General features: G+C 30.9%; 1 protein-coding gene across 1 annotated transcript; it reads right to left on the reverse strand.

Moving 5' to 3' along the window:
* Window positions 1–327: 327 nt before the first annotated feature.
* Window positions 328–12,351, reverse strand: LOC137396360 (uncharacterized). Its single transcript, XM_068082598.1, has 7 exons — window positions 12,153–12,351; window positions 10,015–10,111; window positions 9,419–9,583; window positions 6,738–6,884; window positions 5,688–5,771; window positions 3,001–3,260; window positions 328–879 (listed from the first exon to the last, which is right to left on the reverse strand). The coding sequence occupies exons 1-7, from the start codon at window positions 12,324–12,326 to the stop codon at window positions 667–669; spliced, it is 1,140 nt and encodes a 379-aa protein (XP_067938699.1). The 5' UTR covers window positions 12,327–12,351; the 3' UTR covers window positions 328–666.
* Window positions 12,352–20,385: the final 8,034 nt, after the last annotated feature.

Below are 20,385 nucleotides of genomic sequence, written 5' to 3' on the forward strand. Positions count from 1 at the left end.
GCTGAGGGAGCATCATATTCTATCTTTGAGAGATTACTCAGAAAGACTGTCTATGGTAGTAGACTGCCTGACTATTTTTATGTAGTTATGTATCTAATACTCATTTTGGTTTGACAAACATCTATAACTACCGTCCACGGTTTTAGTTAGTCATATATTCACATGTTTAAATTGGGCTGCTTGTTTGTTAATTAATGTTTAGTAAGTGCAATGAGTTATATTCTGAAATCCCTAGAAACTGCTAAATCAGCTGAATCGGCGTATCGGCTGGTATCTTCCGATATCGCCTCCCGTCTGTCGCTTTCATGATGTATAAGAAAGCCGCAATTTAGAAAAGAAAAGAGTTGTAGTAGAGCCAATCAGAGATCGAGTTACAACATACATGTATATACAATTGCACCCCAAGGCTTAGAGACTACTTCAATTTATCCGCAATCTGTGAACTTGTACAAATTCACAGTTGAATAGAAAAAGTCAAGCAGTGCAATCTTCAATATTGATATAAACAAGTATCAAAATCCTTTCACTATAAAAGTAGGGTTTAAATAGAGGATTATTCGAAACATTTTCAAAACCAAGTAATCATGTAGCAAGATTAGTATTTAGTATTTATCGAAATTTGGTTTAAAATAAAATAAAACAAATACAAATGAGTCACTCAATTAATTATTTTGAACATACAACGCATGCAAGCTCCGCTGCCTCAATATATGGAGGACAACGACCTAGTGTTGAACAACTTCCTTGTACGAAGTACATCAGTGCACCGTCGAGTCCTCCTTGAAGACCAGCAATTGCTTCTGGATCCTTGTCGACGCAAACATAGTTATACGCTCTCTTGTGCGAGTAATGGCCAGACATTAGATACCCTTCATATTCCTGTATAAAATGGCATATTATGGTAAAATACTTGAAGTTTCTAAATATCTTTGTTATATTATTTTACAGAAAATACAAGTTTAGAAATCCTAATAGAAATACTAGCAGTATGCGTATCTTGATGCTGACAAAATGATTTTTAATATAAATTTTGACGAAACATTTTAGAATAAAGGGGCTGTGTTTAATAGGATTTTGTTTCACAGAGAAAACTATAATCGTGAAAAGCCGTTGTCTTATAAAATAAAAAGAGCACCTCACATTATGTAATTGAGCCCGTCTTCTTATACATATATATATATTTTTTGTAAATTATAAATATATATATTTGTACATGTATTATTTGTTATTATTTGTGTTTATGTTTGTATTGTTTATATGTAAAGATATATATATATATATATATATATATATATATATACACTAACATGTTTCCTATAGTAGGAGCAGTGTTGGTAGGTTCATCCATCTTTTGAAAGGGAGTTAAGGTAGGATAAAAGAATGGTTTAAACGTAATAAATGTATATATTATACAATATAAATTATAAATATTCATACAAAAGAAATAAAAGTATTGTATACATTTAAAATCATTTATATAATATATATATATATATTTAAATGATTTTAAATGTATACAATACTCTTTTTCTATAAATATATATAACATATATTATATAATATTAATATATTATGTAATATATATTATATAATATATTTAAACAGTCTTTTATCATACTTTTAACTTGTCTTCCAAAAACTGAATGAGCAAACTGAAGCTGCTCCTACTATGGTAAATATGTTTTTTGTCTCTTTGATTTTAAATATATACATTGCATCTCTTGCTTGCAACCTCAATTTTGCTGCCTAACAAAATAAAGAAAAAATTAATTTATTTCAACATTAAAAATTTGCGCTCCGATCTTTTCCACTTAACTTGAAATTACTGTCATCATGAACACTAAAACAAGGAAGAATTATATGAACAAAAGAAAATTTGATGGTACAAAGCAATTATATAACAGTTACGCTACAGTCACTAAACTGAAACTTCATGTTTGGTTTTTTCTTATATAAAAAGATGAAAAGATAGTTTGGGATAATTTTGGAATAGGTTAGGTCATTTAGATTTATTTTACGGTTAATATAAAATACCTAAAAACATATGTTTTAAGAATGACTTTTTTTCCTATGTATGCGAATTTACTGTATATCAAAATATTTTACTCAAACAGATTAGATATTTTGAATGAGGCAAAGAGTGATTGTTCTACATGTATATAGAAAAATTAATTTTACAAACTATTTATAGTATTAACAATGCTTCTGTTGTCTAAAATGTTCTTTTTTTAATTTATTTGTAAATAATAAGTAATTTAAATTCACAAAACAATTTTTACTACAATTAGAAATGTTTCCATCCATCCATCTGTTCGAAGCCCCACAAAAAAACCTAAAAAAAACACACACTACAAGAGGCTCACACCCAAAAACTTAGAGTCAAAAGCAAGCACGCTACCACTATAACTCTTCACAGCCACCTTGCTCCAGTTGGTATAATTTTGAATATGCTCGTTACACTTTCACTGCGAATGGGTCTGCCTGTGTGCCAGTATTACATAATAGATTCAGGTGTAGGTAAAATACTTTGGGATAAAAAATTTTGTGAATCCAATAAATTAACATTATATTAATGAGCTACTGAATGCTCGGTGTTGCATGGGCTAAAAAACAATTACCAAATAACTTTTAATAGCTTGAGCTAATAACTTAGTCCATGCTAATATTTTTACTATAACAAAAGCCGTGTCTGAAGCCAGCTTAATAACCATTACGTTACATGCAATGGTCTTTAGTAGTACAGTAAGTACGCTAATATTTACCCAAGCATTTTAATCACGGGTATTTTAACCAATGTTATGAAATTGACTGCCTTTATTCCATTGTATAGCAATTTAGCTGCTTAGAAAATGAGGTTGCCTGCTTGCAGATCTAAAGGTTCTGAGTTCAAATCCAGTACAAAAAGGATTTTTGTTCCAAAAACTTTCTCATTGTAACTCGATCTACAAACGACCAGCAGATAAACGCAAAGATTTATATAGATTCTAAGGAGCAATTTACCATTGTCCAAGATGGTGGACAAGTTCGCTTAGCTGGCATCATGATAGTAGTTGATCTGGTAGGCAAATAGCATCTGGCACAAGGGATGTTGTGGTTCTGCATCGATGTTGAAAATATATAACTCGCGGTTTCATACTCTGCACCGTAAATGTAGTTTCCTGTGCCAGTAGCTAAGTACGAGTTGTACTCTGGCTCCAGAGGCAAGCATTGATATTCTGCTGCTCCTCCAGTATGAGTGTAATGCTGACCAGCTGCTAAACCTAAAAAAAAATTAAATTTATAGTTTATTTTTGATGAACCATCTTAATCCAAGGATGTGGTCAATTAATAATGTGAGTCATCAATTGCATTAAATTACTTATTAAATTATTATTTATCAATTTAATTTAATGCAAAATTCTAAGCAATTTTAATTCAAAATTTTAAGTTTAATGTATTTTTTCTTGGAAATAAATTATTAATTCAATTATTTCCAGTTTTTCAAATGTTTATTTGATACCTTAGAAAGTAATTCACATTTTGAAAAATTTCAGTTTATTAATTGAACTATTAATGCATTTATTTGACAAGATAATTTTTTAAGCAAATGCATAACTAAGTTTAAACACTATTAACTCATTATTTTAATTATTAATCGAAATAGTTTAAATAGTTAGTTAAATTAACAAACAATTTACTTTGATCAAGAATTGATTTAGAAGTTTAATTGTTAATGCAACAATTTTACAAATTAATTATGTAATATAATTCATTACGTGATACACTGGTTGTATCTAGACTGCATGCATCCAGTATTTTACACAAACACTCATAATTACTCTCATTGCAATGTTTTAACTGCTTGTCGATTGGCAAATGCAGGAAAACCCTAAGTGATGACTGAATTTGAGTATCAAACCAGGGTAATGTATAAAAAGAGTGCTGCCACTGAGGCAGTGAGAATAAAACCATTGACTGAATGTTTATAAAAATCACTATATACTATAAAGGGCTATAAAAAACTAATGAAATGTCAACTTGCAATATGTTAAAAAATAGATTTTATTTTAAAAGCTAGAGTAGTTCTCAGTTTAGTTATTTACAGCTTCAATTGAGCAGAAAGCTTCTGCAGCGCATAACTTTGGCACATATATTTTACGTCACAAATGTGTTCAACAGAGAGTAGAGTCACCGGAATTATAAGAGCCCCGTATTGATACCATTTCTGCTGCCTTGGCATCCTTACCATCTTTCTACACCGCTCCTAGTTAAGAATTGGCCATACTTAGAGCCGCTCTATGGCTGTGAGCCATGGAGCAGCTGCTTGGCATTCTTTAGCATCATTGGGCAATCGTAAAACCGAGTGCAGCTATTTAGAGGAAAGTTATAGTTTCAATACTACTTGGTATTAAAGATAAACTCGCACAACATTTTAATAAATATTATCGGAAGATATCGGTATTTTTTCTATCTTAAGCAATTGTTCTGATGTTAAAGATAATCTAACAAGATATTTTAAGACTAAAATTTAAAAGATTTGATTGCAGTAAACACACTCCAATTTAAGCAAAAATGCAATTATGAAGTCTGAAGTTGCACTTTAACATCTAATTGTCTATCCAAAAGTCTACACAAGCTCGTGCAATTTTTAGCTCTTACTATATACTTTATATACCCTGTTTCCAATTTGCGTGTTTAATGACATAATAATTGTAACCGTATAAACTCTATGAAACACAATAGAGTTTCATAGCTTTTTTCCTCCTTGCCGTACTAAAGCTTCGTTCTCAAGTTTCATAGATACTTTTTTGTCCTCAGCGTACTAAAGCTAATTCACTTTTCGCAAAATTTTATCAACAATAATTATTCTCAAAATAAATTTTTTTCGATTGTATCTCAGTTCTATTGTAGTAAATATGGGCTCACAAGCAGATACATGTAAGTGATAAAACTTTGATTAAAGGTTTAATAAAATGCGTACTAAAACTTTGAAATATGTTTTTAGTAAGTCAATTTTATAGAGTTAGAATTAGCATTTACGTTACACGTCTGGCTTGAAAGTAAAAACTCAGCACATTAAATTGTAATGTTACATTTTCTTGCAGATCATAACAACAAAATGCACTAAAGTTATTGTAGGTAACTATGGTTACTAAGGTTAACACATTGTTTTGTTACTATTACTTAATGATGATAATTTTGATGATTTTAACTGGGCAGTGATTGCATTAGATAATTACTATGGGTTTTTATACCACTGTGTAGGTCTATACAATAGTTTCGCCTTGTTATGTCACAACTGAAATGAACTAAAATCATATAATTGTGAGCTAAACAATTTTTCATTTTAATCGTAGCAAAACAGAATACATCTAGCCATTGCTTGCTAAGGATTCTGCATTTACTTTTAAACTCCTTTACAGTTTTATTTTTCTTCCTAATTTATTTCAGTGAAAAACTTGTTTCATGATATAAAATTTAAAAGTTACAGTTGTTGGAAAAAGTTTGAAAATTTAATCTCTACAATTGTTTTGTTTCTTTAATTCATTTTAACTGCACAAAAAATACTTTTCCCATGATATGAAATTTAAAAATTAGAATGGTAAATGTTGCATATGTGAACAACTTTTTTTCTGACTAAAGACTTTTTTATTACCCAGACAACGCTGGGCATTTACCTAGTATATATATATGCCTAGCAGACATACCTGAATAAAGCAGCTCAGATGTGTTTCCGCATAATTTTCTTCCCCATCTAATGTAAGAGCTTCCTCCTGAGGCCGAACTCATCTCTACAAATACAATGAGCTAAGTAATTGTTAAATTTAATTTACAATAAAAGTTTACAAAGCAGTGAGCCAAACTAGAACATGTTGATTATATAAGGACTTCGGCTATCGTATTAGTATTAAAACTCATCACCTCTAATGAAATACATATATAGGCACGTATGCATCTTTCAGCAAGCTTCACTTTGACACCCTGCTTTCTGATCTTTTTATTGTGGGTGTGTTACTCCACGAGCTTAATTCATTGACAAGTGTTTTTAATAATGTAAACAATGTGAAGAAAATTATTTATTATTTTGTCCTACTAACAATACTAAATTTATAATTTTGCATGATACTCACTTCATTGTAAAACGTGTATCTTGTTTTAGAATAATGTTTTTTGTTAATAATTACTCTTTTTTTTGTTATAGTGAAGACACAACATGATTTTAAAAAGTACAGTTTCTTTTACTAAATTGCATAACTCTAATTTTGTACTCTTGCTAAAGAAATTATATGGGGAGGGGTAAATAAAACGTTTTATAAAATATTTCTTTCTACTTGTATTGAACTCATTTACTTCAACACCAAATATCTATCATATTCATATCTTGAAAAATAGTGTTTAGTATTAAAAGAGCAATTCCCCATGATGTTAACAAACGCTCATGTAAGGTAAGAGTTATACGACCACACTCATTATAGCTTATTTAATGTGCAAAATACTTTTAGTAATTCCAATCTCAATTGATAATGTTCTAACTTTCGTTTTCAGTATAAATGTGCCATTATCCATCTGATTAAAAACACAAAACTCCATCTTTAAATGCACTGAACGACCGACTTTAATGAACGAGCTCATGGGTTGCTGTTACAAATGATTTACATTAATTATGAAAAAGTCTGAGCATTGTCTACATGTAGCTTAAAGCTAGTGAGACTATAGGATGCATTTAAAAGATGTACAAAGTCTAACAATAAACTCACGACTTTGTGGACGTGATGACTCGCTTGAATCCTCTCCCATTTGACCATCCAGTTCACTTTGAATAGCTGAGAGCTTTCTGTCATTACTTTGGAGCATTCGAATCAAGTTGTATGCAATAGTTGTATTAAACTCCTGTATTAGTCCTTCTAAAATATTCAATAAGCCAGCATATACATACAATGTATGTAAATCTCGGTGTTTGTCACTCGTCTGTTCAGCTATAACAATAAATATTTAAGAATCAAAAATCCTCTTCGCAAAAGATTTGAACTTAGAACTTCCGTGCCTGCAGACCAATGAACTAATTGAAAAAGCTATGTTGTCCTTGTCAGGCTACACCAAAATAGGGCACCTACTTATGCATTGCTTGTAAATATATTAGCAAGCTTTAAGTTCATCATTGTGTTATAGATTATTGTGCATAATTTAATGTCACAAGCTAGTTTCAGATGGAGGACATAGCTTTCATTATGGTAAGCTGCTAGCTTTGCTAATTCTAGTTAGTTCTAATTCTAATTTGCTAGTTGCTCAAATTCATCGGGTAGTTATTATATTACTCGGCACTGTTGGGCATTCATCTAGTATCTCTATAATAAGAGCAGTGTCCACCGATCTGTCTGTCTAAAACCTTGGTTTGGTGTTGAGGAAAAAATATTGAATTACCATGAATTTGAGCTCAAGTTATTTTGCTTGTTAAACTAACACTATAACACCTTCGCTGACCAACCATATAAAAGTTCTGAATAATTATGTAGCTAGGTAGTATATATTGTACATTTTATCGACACACCTGATCACCTGTCACAGCATGCCATACTGCCAGAGCACTAATACTAACAAGATAACCAAATAGTTTGCTCTGAAACATATTTATATATTTAATAACATATTTATATATTTTGAATGCTCAAAGTTTAACAAATAAAATATAATTTTCTGATGTTATTTTAACCATACTTTACTTTCAACATTGCTCAAAAGGTAGAAAAGGCTATCAGAGAAGGTTATCAGAAATTTTATAACAATATCGTTCAAAATTTTCTTAATAGTTCATTTAATTGAAAGAATATGTCCTCTTCTCCTCTTCTAGCAATTTTTACTATAAGATTTTTAAATTTTTTGGTTGATTTGAAATGCGAGCTTTTTGAAAAAAATTGTTTGGTAATTTGAGTTATGGCGAAGGGTTTTTGCGTTTTTTTAAAGTATATTTAATCTCTAATGGGAAGGAACCAATCCTTTTTATGATACACAATTAATAACCATCAGCATTTTGTGTCTTGGCAATACTATGCCTAACAAGATTAATATCCTGAACAGTTGAACGATTTAAATAGCAGTATATTGTTAAGAAAGCCAACTAGCGTCTTTTGTGACACAACAATATTACAAAGTAACTTTTAGCGAAAGCTTACATAAAACTTCCAAAAATGAAAATGTGACTTGAAATGAAAGATCAAAAACTTAGCTTTTTAGATTGTCACTTGTCTGTAATATTAATTAAATTTGTTCATTGATATGTTTTTTAAACTAAAAAACAAAATGATCGATTGTTTTTTAAACTCAGATGTAAGATAATGCTTTTAGTCTGAATTCAGTATTTATAAAAGTAATCGCAAGGTCATTCATCTCACATCTACTACATAAACGTGAACTTCTGCCACTTTATTGCCAAGTTAGTAAGTTTTTTGTACCAGTGACACATGATAACTTTTAGTGGTACTATATTGTAAAAAAAGTCAATTAGCTGCTTACACAATAGCTTGTCACAAAAACTTATAAAGAATATATTTACATATAAGTACTGATCAGAGCACAAACATTTTTCAGAGAAGGTGCAAACTGCTTTTGCGCTTTCTCATGGATCTTTCCTGTTATATAGACTCTTGACTTGTTAAACTCATATAAACTCTGCCCTTATAAAAACTAACACAACATGTTTGGCAGATTGTAGAAGAAAGTATCAGTACTTTTCTATTATTTAATGTATTTTGATGTTTGAGGTGATTTGACTGTCAAGATGTCTCAAGATTAGAATTGACAGAGCTTGATTACGGTTGAAATGCTTAGAAAAAAATGCATGTAAAGTGACGCCACTGGTTGCTATTGCTACTATAACTGACATCAGCTATTACATTCAAATCACAGTGTTAGGCAAGTTTATTCTTTCAGTTTCTTTGCAACTATAGACGTAATAATCACACTTTTGCTCGATCTGAAAATTTTAACCGCAATAATGTTTTGTCAATTTTAATATTGATACGTTTTGGCGGTCAGATCATTTCAAACATCAAAAACAGTTGCTTAGTAGGTGCTCTGATAGACAAATACCGATACTTTCTGACGAAATCTACTAAGAGTTCATGCAAGTTCATCTATAAATGCATAACAAGTTAGCTACTCAAATAAAAAAATGAGGTGTTGATAACTCCAGAGCTGTGCTCAAATCAATGATAATTTGAGTAATGAAACTTTGAATGCTTCAGTAATTGACCAAAAACCCATTTTAAGTGGTTTGATTTGAAATGCATTAGAGTTGATTGTAATCTGATCCATGTTCAGGCTGGCTTGACTTTTTGTTGTGTTGCCTATTTTGAGCTAGCCTGACGACCTGCTCACAGCACAAATTTTTTGTCAAACTTGACCAACCATGTTAGCTTTTAAATTCATGATAACTACTCACCATATCCACTAAGGTCCTGAACTGGAGCAGGTAGACTATCCGATCCTGCTGACTTGTTGTACAATGCAGTTATCAGCTCATCTAACTTTGACTCATCACAATCTCTTCCATCTCTTCCATCTCTCCCATCCCTTCCTGGAGCTCCTCTCAGGGCTGCCAGCTCCCCTGGTAAATCATTGCATTAGTTTATAGGTTAGGATAACAGTTCTTCAATTTGCTGAAACAGGTTTTCAACTGGGGATTTCACTCTTTAAATCATAGGCAAAATATAGAGGGTACTTTTTTCACCGGATCTTACATCTGCATAAATTCAGTTGTGTAGATTTTCTTTGTTTTTTTTTTGTATTTTTAGTTTACGCAGAGCTAAGAAAAGTTAGCTGTTTTGTGCCAAACAATTTTTCAGAATAATTGCACACTTTCAAGCTGATTGAGATATTATTTTACATCCCAGTCAAACACATTACCATTGGTGTCTCTCAACCACCTTGCCGCATTGTGGAATAATTGTTCAGATACTTATTACACCTGTCCTGACGATCTCTCACTGTGCTCAGGAATGACAGAATACTAGTTATATAGATTGAGAGATGACTTGCCTATAGTTAAGTCATTTAAGATGCTGTCTTCTTCTGAACCCTCTGCATCTCTTTTGAAAATTGCATGTTCCTCGGCTGACCCGCCAGTAAGTTCTTCCTAAAATTAATGTGAAAGTCATGTGAAATAAAACAGCTAATACAATTTGCATGAAGTAAAATGGTTGTTTGGAATGATATTTAAAATGTTGCAATATTATATAAGGTTATGATGAATGCTTTTATTTTGAACATATTTTAGAAATTACAGTACTTTCTATATCTGTTTTTTATTTCTAGTTAAAAAGTATTCATATCCAGTACTACCACACTTAAAGATAAACCTGCGCAAAAATTTAGTAAAGTGTATAAAAAAGCTATCGGTATTTTGTATCACTTGCAATTGTTTTTATGTTTGAATTAAGCTCACTGCCAACACGTTTCAATATTAAAACCAACCAACTTAATTACGGCTAAAACGCTCATAAAAAAGACGATTGTATTTAACTTCGGAGTTCACACGCAAATCATTTTTTTAGGTAAAAGCTATTTGCAAGCAATCTCAAAATGTATTTCAAACACATAACTAATGCTCAAAAAGAGAAATCCTGAATAATTTTATTTCTGTTGACAATATATTTTTATTTTGCTTATTGCGCATTCGTGTATCAGTCTAACATTACCAAAATGTAGTACTGCTTGAAGTTAACAAGTGTCTATTAGCATACATGTTACTTACAATTTTTGATTGCTTTTTAATACATTCAATTAATTGTAAAGCTGAAATTATGTTAATTTTATGTAAGATTAATTTAAGGCATTAAGGCTAGATAATGCGACATGTTTTTAAATAATTAAAATATTTTGCAAATCCTAAAATATTATATAGAAATTGTAACTAACAGTAAAAGTAATAAATATACAATATTTAAAATGGTGTTAAGAAAAATGTGCTTTATTTTTATTGCTTACAAAAATAAGTGTTTCTTTTAAAACAGCATCGTCAACAGGTTTTGTGTAAGATGTATTTTCAGTCACAACTCACTAAAATTTTTGAACTATATAAAGGACATAAAAATATATGAGAGCCAAATTGGGCAATGTAACAACTAAAAGTAAATCATTTAGAAATAACATGATTTGTACGTAATTATTTCCCCGGAACTCTAATAATTTGTAAGAAATAATTGAGTTTGCTATATTTCTGTGTCCTGCTTCAAATTTTTTTAAATTTAATTCTTTGATTAGATTTACCAAAAGTAAATCAATAGTTCATCAATGGTAAAACAATAATTGTTCAGTCATTAGTCAATAGTTAAATCTTCTTAGTAATTTTTAAAATTTACATTAATGAAAGTTTAAAGCAGAACAGAGAGATTTATCAACTTCAATTCCTTCCATAAATTATTGGAACATTGAGGCCTAATTGCAACTAAAACAGCAATATTTCAAAATGATTTACTTTTAGTTGTATTCTTATTAAATTTTCATCGATATTAATTTAACAAAAATTTGATAAAATATTCGCTTTCGGTCAATTGACTATTGACTAACAATTGTTTTGCTATTTACTAACTATTGATTAACTATTGACTAATAACTATAGTTTACCATTGCTTTCTTATTGTTTACCATTGATTGAATATTACTTTACTGTTAGTTATTGATTAACTATTGACAAACTATTGACTAATTATTGACTAAATTTTGCTTTGTTATTGATTAGCTATTGATTAACGTTTGACTTACTGTTGATTGCTCTTCAACCCTAATGGTGTTTCAAATGTACGACACCAGTAACCTTGTTTAACCAGTAACCAAATGTTTCTATATATAACTAGCTACATTACCCGTCTACAGGAACAGATGCACCTGTACCATAAGATATATATATATACATGTATATATATACATATATATATATATATTCTATAAATATATATATATATATAGAATATATATTCTATATATATAGAATATATATATATATTTTATATATATATAGAATATATATATTCTATATATAAAATATATATTCTATATATATATAGAATATATATATAGAATATATATATATTCTATATATAATATATATTCTATATATAATATATGTTACTAATACCGCTCAAGGTTGTTTAAGTAGTAGAGCTTATATTACTTACTGGTTTGATCAAAGACTCCAGATGAGAAATTCTGGTTTCCAAATTTTGATTCATCCAACTAACATACACAGACAAACATAAAGACACCAGGGCCACAACGAAACCCAGTGAGTAGACCAGCTCTTTACCATTAGGTGAATTTTTGCGAACTTGGATTTCCATGCCTTTTTCCATGTCACCAAGCGAATTAGAAAACAAACAATGACATTGTGTCACTCTGCCGTGATCTATTATAGCTTGGCATGGAGAATAAGCGGTAATAAAATATGAAGGTACTAGCATATTATATGGTAAGCGTGTGTCAATTTATTGCATGTAGACCCTTATTGCCACCACAAACTGACATGTACGGGCCTTTAGAAAAGTGGCAAAATCTATATTTGGATGTTGAATGATTCTCAAAACAAGGTTTTTGTGGTCTAGTAATACTACATGTATTTTAAGCTAAACCAAAGTTGTAACCCTTTTTTACTGTTGACAACCCCTGCTGATTAATAGCGTTTTAAATGTGCCTTTTTAATCTTCACATCATTGTTATATAATACATGTATTTATTATATAATACAAATTTTATAATGATAGTTATAATATAATAAAGTTTGTATAACAAGATTATATAATATTCTTTATTATAGCGTGTTCCTCCGTCTGTGTGCACCAAGCCATAGTTGGATGTTGAAACAACACATTTCATAGCACAATATTGCAACTCAAATGTTAGGCTTAACAAAGTGGTTCACTGCTGTGTCACTAAACCACGTTCCTGCATTTTATTAAAATAACTGTGCAGCTAACTAACTCTTGAAGAACTTTCATGGCATACCAAACTGCTGAATACAAGTTGAAAATAAAGTAATAATGTAAATGATTTTATTTTAAAAGGGTTTATACTATAAAATGTTACTTCAGTTTTAAATGATTTTACAGCGCTAAATGAAATACTTTGGAACTCTTTGTGGGAAAGCAAAAAACCTTATTTACAACATTGTTAATTATTGTGAGTTTAGTCAATAGCTATACATATACATAATCACAATTTTGTGTCATATATACAGATATCGGGCTTGGAATAAGCAAATAAAAAAGTATGTGGTGTGATCATATCTTTACAAATTGTTATTCTCAGTCATCGAAAATAAAACTTTCAAAATTTTGCCTTCATTTTCTCTAAAACATAATTTTCCAGCTGTTTAGATGACATATTTCACATCAGGATAAAATGATGATTACTTTAACATATAATATAAAGCTATTGACAAAGTTCTCAATAATAATGTTTTAAAAGTACATTAAAACTTGCAAGAAGGGGTCAAACTAAAGTTTTTCACACAGAGGTATATCTGGTTCAGTCATTTGTAAGAAGCTTGAACAATGCATGAAATTCATTATAGGTTATTATGAGGATATTATAGTAGTTGCGAATAGTGCTACTCTACTTGTGTTAAAATTTGGTGTCACTTGAATTGCAATGTTTTCAGATACTTCCTGTTTTGAAGAAAAATCAGATAGTTTTAAAAAAGCTTTTTCTGCGCTAAAATGTTTATTAATCAAATCTTTTAGGTAATCTTTTAGTATTCACCAGTTTTTGTTCAATTTTTATCGAAACTAAGTGGTCTTGTAAATTGTAATTAAGTTATGCTGTTTTACGGAAATATGAACCTGTTATAGGTTTACAAAAATGAATTGCGAATCTATATTTTCTTTGGCTTACCATTTTTATATTTTTAGATTTTTCATTCAATTTGCCAACCTAAAATTTTTGGTTAATTGATTAACTGGTATGTATAAAATAAAAAACAAAAAATATTATTTCATGAGCAACATAGACATTAGGCCTTAAATTGTGAGTTTAAGAGATATTAGGAAATTTTCAAAAACAAAAATTTGGAAAAAGATTTGTTGTGCCATTATCAAGGTATGTGTATGGAGCCGTACCTATAGTGTCTGAGCTGTTAGTGAATGTTTCTGATTTAATTTTCAAAAGGGTCAGTTTTAATTATATGAACTGCATCTATTATTACAGATCAATAAGATGAACAAAGTCAATCTGTCTTTGAGATATAACCAAGTGTACTTAAGCATATTGTTTCTGCTAAAGATTAAGTAACCTGATTGAATAACTTCGGAAATATGATGAAACTTTCATTACGCAAAGCATGACCCTGTCAAAGTAATTAATATGTGGTCAAATAGAGTTGACTGCTGTCACAAAAAGTGGTTTGGTGACACTTCGACCTGCATATGTGGGGTTTGAGTACATGTTTTTTTCACAGTAAACAATTAGAAATCCACAACCAAAATGTAACATTTACATGCATTGCCAAAATTATTTTTTGCATTCTGTTGGTCAGCAATATGTGTTGTAAATTTTTAAAAAGCTAAGGTTGCACTCAGACTTTCTAGACATAGACAATATGTGCAAATGATATGCATATAGGGATGGAGTTGGGGCACTTGCTTTCGGAGAGTTATGGATATAGTATATACTTATGGGAAGCAGCACTACACGTATGGAGTACGCTTCTGTATTATGCATATAGGGTACGCGTTAGATATGCATATAAACTATGCACTTGTGGCATGTACATGGGTTAAGTAGACAGTGTATTCATATAACATTTAGATTAACCGTATAGTTTTAAAAATATTTTTCTGGGTTCTGTGAAGATTGGGCTGCAACTTGGCAGGCAAGAGCCTATTTTTACTGGCATGCATGTCATATAAATATGTTAACGTAGCTAAAAATAGCTATACATATTTGCTTGTGCCTATTTTTGGCAGGCAATGATAACAGAAGTTTCAGTAGATGGTGCAAACATTTTGTGAAATTTTTCAACAGAGCATTCTGCAACGGTCATATCAATGACTTTGTTTAATAATGCACAAACATACTATTTCAAATGTATTTTAAATTGTTATTCCAACTGCTAAATAGTTCCTTAATACATACATGTATATCATAGAAGTTAAAACTATCACATTTAAATTCCAGCTTTCAAACTATGGTTCTATGCACACTTACAATGTATATACAAACTATTTTTCTATCAATTGTGGTGGTTTTTGATGTTTGAGGTGATCTGACAGCCAGGATGTTTCAATGAATAAATCTATGAAACCTGATTGCAGTCAACCGACTAAAATAAAATGAAGGTGTGATTATGACATCTATTATAGTTGCAAGAAGGGTGACAGAATATAAACACGTAATAATGAAATTTAATTGTAATAGGCGATATAAACGATAATTGGGATCACAACTAGTGATGTCAGTTTGCCCGTACGTATATTTCTTTAGCATTTTAACCCCGATTAAGAATTTTTCACTTAAATCTTGGAACAACCTGGCTGTCAGATCACCTCAAACATCAAAGACTTTGCAAATTATAGAAACATATCAATACTTTCTGATAAAATCTGGTAAAATGTTGTGGAAGTTCATCTATATGGAAAGCTAAGTACCTGGAGCCTAATTATAGTAACTACTAACAGTAAGCTGGTAATGACTTATTTTATATTCAGAGCAAACTGTTTCCATGAATACAAATCATGCATGTGCAGAACAATTATCCTTAACATGTGCAAAGATGCATTCTTGAGTTTCTAATCCGATGGATTGAGGTTCGACTTTAAAAAAAACTCACTTTTGGAAGTGGGCTTGCTTTTTACATTAAACAAACCGTTGGTAATGAGTGGAATGTTTGGCAGTCCACCGTTGTAACACTTCTTTTAAGCAGAAACCTTTTAACATCATGGAACACTGCTCTTTTGGGACTCAAGATTATTTCAACTTATTTGAGGGCAAGCAAGCTGAAGCTGCCAGCCTAAGGGCCCGGGTTGAAAACCCAAATAAATGAACTTTTTTATAAAAAACTTTGATTACCACCTATATTCTTTCTTTGTGTGATGCCATTTCTTTGGGATGGTTTCAAGAAATTTTACAAGGTCAGTCTTATGAAGCTTACAGATTTGTTATAGGAAACTTGCTTAAACTACTACAAAAATTTATCGCAGCTCGTGCCTATTGCAGTCATGACCACTAAATGTGTACGAATTATAGCCATACAACTTTGTAATGATTTGCCAAATTATAACCCAGCAAAGTTTAGAAAAAAACATGGACGTTGTTATAGATGCTATACGCTATACTGCAGATGTAGTTGTTATCAATCAACTATTAGTGTATAACTGCTGGTAAAATTATCATAAAGTTTATTGCACCTGTATATACATTAATATACACTGAAGAATATACATGTATAATATCATATTGATAAGTTAGTCATTTTGGGCACATAAATATTGGTTGACTTTACAGCAGATATCAAACTTCATCTATCAAAAGCATCTGATTGTGAGTAAAACATTTTCTGCCATGCATTCCATAGAACTGACCTTGCTATGAACTAAACATAGCTCAACAAACACAATAATTATTGTGTCGTACTACGAGATGCGAGTCTTTCTCCCCAGCGTCTACTGCCTTTTTTATTAGATTTGTTTGATATTGCCTTTTTTCCTCGACGAATGGAACTTGCTGTCGAGTAAAGTGATTGGCCACCAATTTTTCCCTTTGAAGACAATTGGCTCATATTTTCTAGTTTTTCTTCATGCTCTCTTTCTTCCTTTTCAGCAATGATCGTGCGTCTACGTTTATAACAGCCAATCACTCCAATGATCAGAATAACTGCGGCTCCAACCGAAAGACCTACTACTAACATGAAGCTTTCTACAACAAATTTTATAATAATGACGCCTCTATTTAGGTTTAAAAAAGTTCAATATAACATGAAAAAAGCTTGAATGAAGATAGTGCAATATTTTAATTTCAATTATACGAGATGGTTTAGTAAATTTATGACTATTTGGAGAGCAATATGAACTTATTTGCTGTTGCCACAAGTACTTAGATGTTTAGATGAAATATAAGTACTTCAAAGCTTCTTTGATATGTTTGTGAACAAAATCCTACGCAAGTAACTTCAGCCTAATAAAAGACTCATTTAATTTTGAACAATCTGCATTGAAAGAAACAAATACATGTATTTGTTATTAAAAATAGGAACCAAATTACCATAAAGTACAGTGTTGAAGTATTATCAAATCTATATATATATATTACCCAAAGTTGGTCGTATGTGTGTACGTGCGTTCAACTATAGCTAGTAAATTCTTTAAATATTTTATTCCTCATTTTGATGGATTTGAACTAACGGAGATTGCTACCGCAAGTTTACTAGCCGGGGGCTCTACTACTGACCCATATACAAGACGCAATGTTTTAAGATGCTATCATTTACCCTACAGTCATACTTCGACTTACGAGCTTAATTTGTTCTGAGACTGAGCTCGTATGTCAATTTACTCGCATGTTAGTGCAATTTATTTATATATAGAACAATTAAATATATATTGATTAGTTTTCATACTATAAAAATGCAAATAAAACACTCAAAACAAAATACTGTAACAGAAAGAACATGTTGGTTATTGTACTAACTTACCACATGTTTTCAAAAAGCAACAAAAAAAATAATGCAAGGAAATGTGATTAATTAAAATGTAAAATTAAGTACATGTACATACAATAGCAGCTAACGCTAGCATTTGCCAGAGAGGGAAATATAAGTTATCCTTCATTACAACAGTTGACTTTGATAAATTTGTATTTTATCAAAGTCTTAAAAGACAAACTTAGAAGCAAACCTAAAAGCAAACATTCATTTTTAGCTTAATGTAATTAAAATTTCTTTGGCGTTCATAGTTTGAAGTTCCTTGCTGGTTAGCTAATTTTTCCTTTGTTTCGCTTTCACGACTAACCGGGCATTTTAGGATAAACCTATCTAAGGACGTTTGCCTTTGTTGCCCTTTCATCATGTTGTGATTAGGACAAACACAGACGTCGTCACAAAAGGTTAATACACGACCACGAGCCAACTTGTTCGAGTGTCTATTTTTATAGTTTTGATAGATAGCACCGGCCTTTTCACATAGCATCGTTTCAGTTATGTTGTTCCCGGCCAATTGTTTATCTTTTATCCAATTCCTGAGCAGTCTCGCCATCAGCGGTCGTGAAGATCGCTGCGCCGTTTAGAAACTATGGCCAGTCCTTTTGTGAGCTAAATAAAATGCCCAGAATATAATCCTTCTGTTTGATAATTGTGGATGTATTTCTGTCATATTGCTGAGCTAGCTCAATCACGCATACACATTCCGCGTATTTTTCAATAATTTTCCGTTTGATATCAAATGTTATCATTCGCTTTTTCTTTGCATTAACTCATTTTACTGATAAAATTTTGGTCTACGCACAGTACCTTTAATTCACATAATTCTGCAATTGAAAACGCGCAAACAACACGCCACAAAAGTATAACCTGAACAGTTATGATGATGATGAACTCTTTAAAAAATACAGAGTGATGCTGTTCTCATAAAACACCTCCAGCATATTTGGCAACAGACTAACGTGCTCGTATCTCAAACATGGCTCCTATGTTAGTGCTAAAACTTGCTTAAATGCTGGCTCGTATCACAAGTTTCTCGTATGTTGGAGCACTCGTAAGTTAAAGTATTTCTGTATATCAGTACGCGCACGCTAATTATTTTAGCAATGCGCCCACGTATTATGATCTCCCTGTTAAAAAATGTTTTCACACCTAAGTATATGCAACAAGATGCTTCTACATATTTTTTACATTAGGGCAAAACTGTTCCACCCTACGTATAGAATCAGTACATAAATTGCCAAATCCTAGGTAAGAGATAAGTTATTGTTCACATCGTGGGGCAGAACTACTTTGCCCTAACGCAAAAAGATGAATAAGCATCGTGTTGTATTTACTTACAGTAGATCCCAAATTTTTTTTAACAAGGGGATTATAACGCGTGGGTGAATTGCTGAAATAATTATCGTGTGCATACACTATACAGTATATGATAATGTCTTAAGTCATTTTGCCTTGTATTGCTCAGTAGTTGAGCGCCCAGATTTTAAACATGCGGTAGCAATCTCCGTGAGTTCAAATCCATCAAAAAGTAGAATATAATATTTCAAAGTTTTAATTGCGATAGCTAAACATGCATACACACATATAACCAACTTCTAGAAATATATATATATATAGAAGTTAAAAGATAGAAAGTAGAATATACATGTAGCAGATTAAAACATATATCTCGCTGAACTTGCCGTGGCAAGTTATCCGTATCCCTTTTCCAGTATACCCGGTCTCCGTTATAATGCAAACAATTCGCAAATGGATAAATAAAAAATCTTTTGTGTGAAGTTTACTAAAATACATACTAAAACTGTCTTCAAGTGTGAGTTTAGTAAACTACATTCATTTGATTTAGTTTCAGCATTTATGTTACATGTCTGTCTCAAAGGTAAGAACTCTCCACGTAGTACATTGTAATGTTATATTATCATGAAGAACATAACCACAGAATGTACTAAAATCATTGTAGGTACCTAAAGTTACCAAGGTTAACTTAGTATTTTGGTACTATTTTAATGATAATGATTTTTACCAGGCGATGATTGCATTAGATAATGATTATGGGTTTCTATACTATTCCAGTGTTGGCATGCAAAAATTGGCATGCCGATTTTTGAATGCCAACACTGAACACTGAAACAAACGGAAACTATTTAGTTGTATACTAAATAATTTTTAATGCAATTGTAGCAAAATAGTCTATATTTAAACCACTACTCTTTAGTTATTTCACATTTACATTTAAAAACCTTTACATTTTTTCTAATTTATTTCAACAAAACATGTCTTTCAAGTTATGAAATTTTAAACTACATGTAACGGTTGTTGAGAACCTTTGCAGTTGTTTTTTTAATTTAGTTTTCCTTGACTAAACCATTTCCTTGTTATATGAAGTTTAAAAGTTACAGTTGTTTGACAATTTTGAAAACATTTACGATTGTTTTTATTTTCTCTCTTAATTTATTTCAACTACACAAAATACTCCTCTCATGATATGTAGTTTGAAAGTTAAATGGCAACTGTTGTTATATGTTAAATACAAAACAATTTTCGGTTCTAAAGCTTTTTTATTACCCGAGCAAGGCCGGGTAGCACAACTAGTACTATCATATATTTAATTTTATTTATTCAAAAATCACAATATAAATTAATGAAGACTCAATCATTAACTTAACCACAAATATGATGTTATAGTAGAATTATAGTTATACTGCGGTATTCAAGCCATACTT

Source organism: Watersipora subatra, chromosome 5 (genome assembly GCF_963576615.1).
Source record: "Watersipora subatra chromosome 5, tzWatSuba1.1, whole genome shotgun sequence".
NCBI lineage: Eukaryota > Metazoa > Bryozoa > Gymnolaemata > Cheilostomatida > Watersiporidae > Watersipora > Watersipora subatra.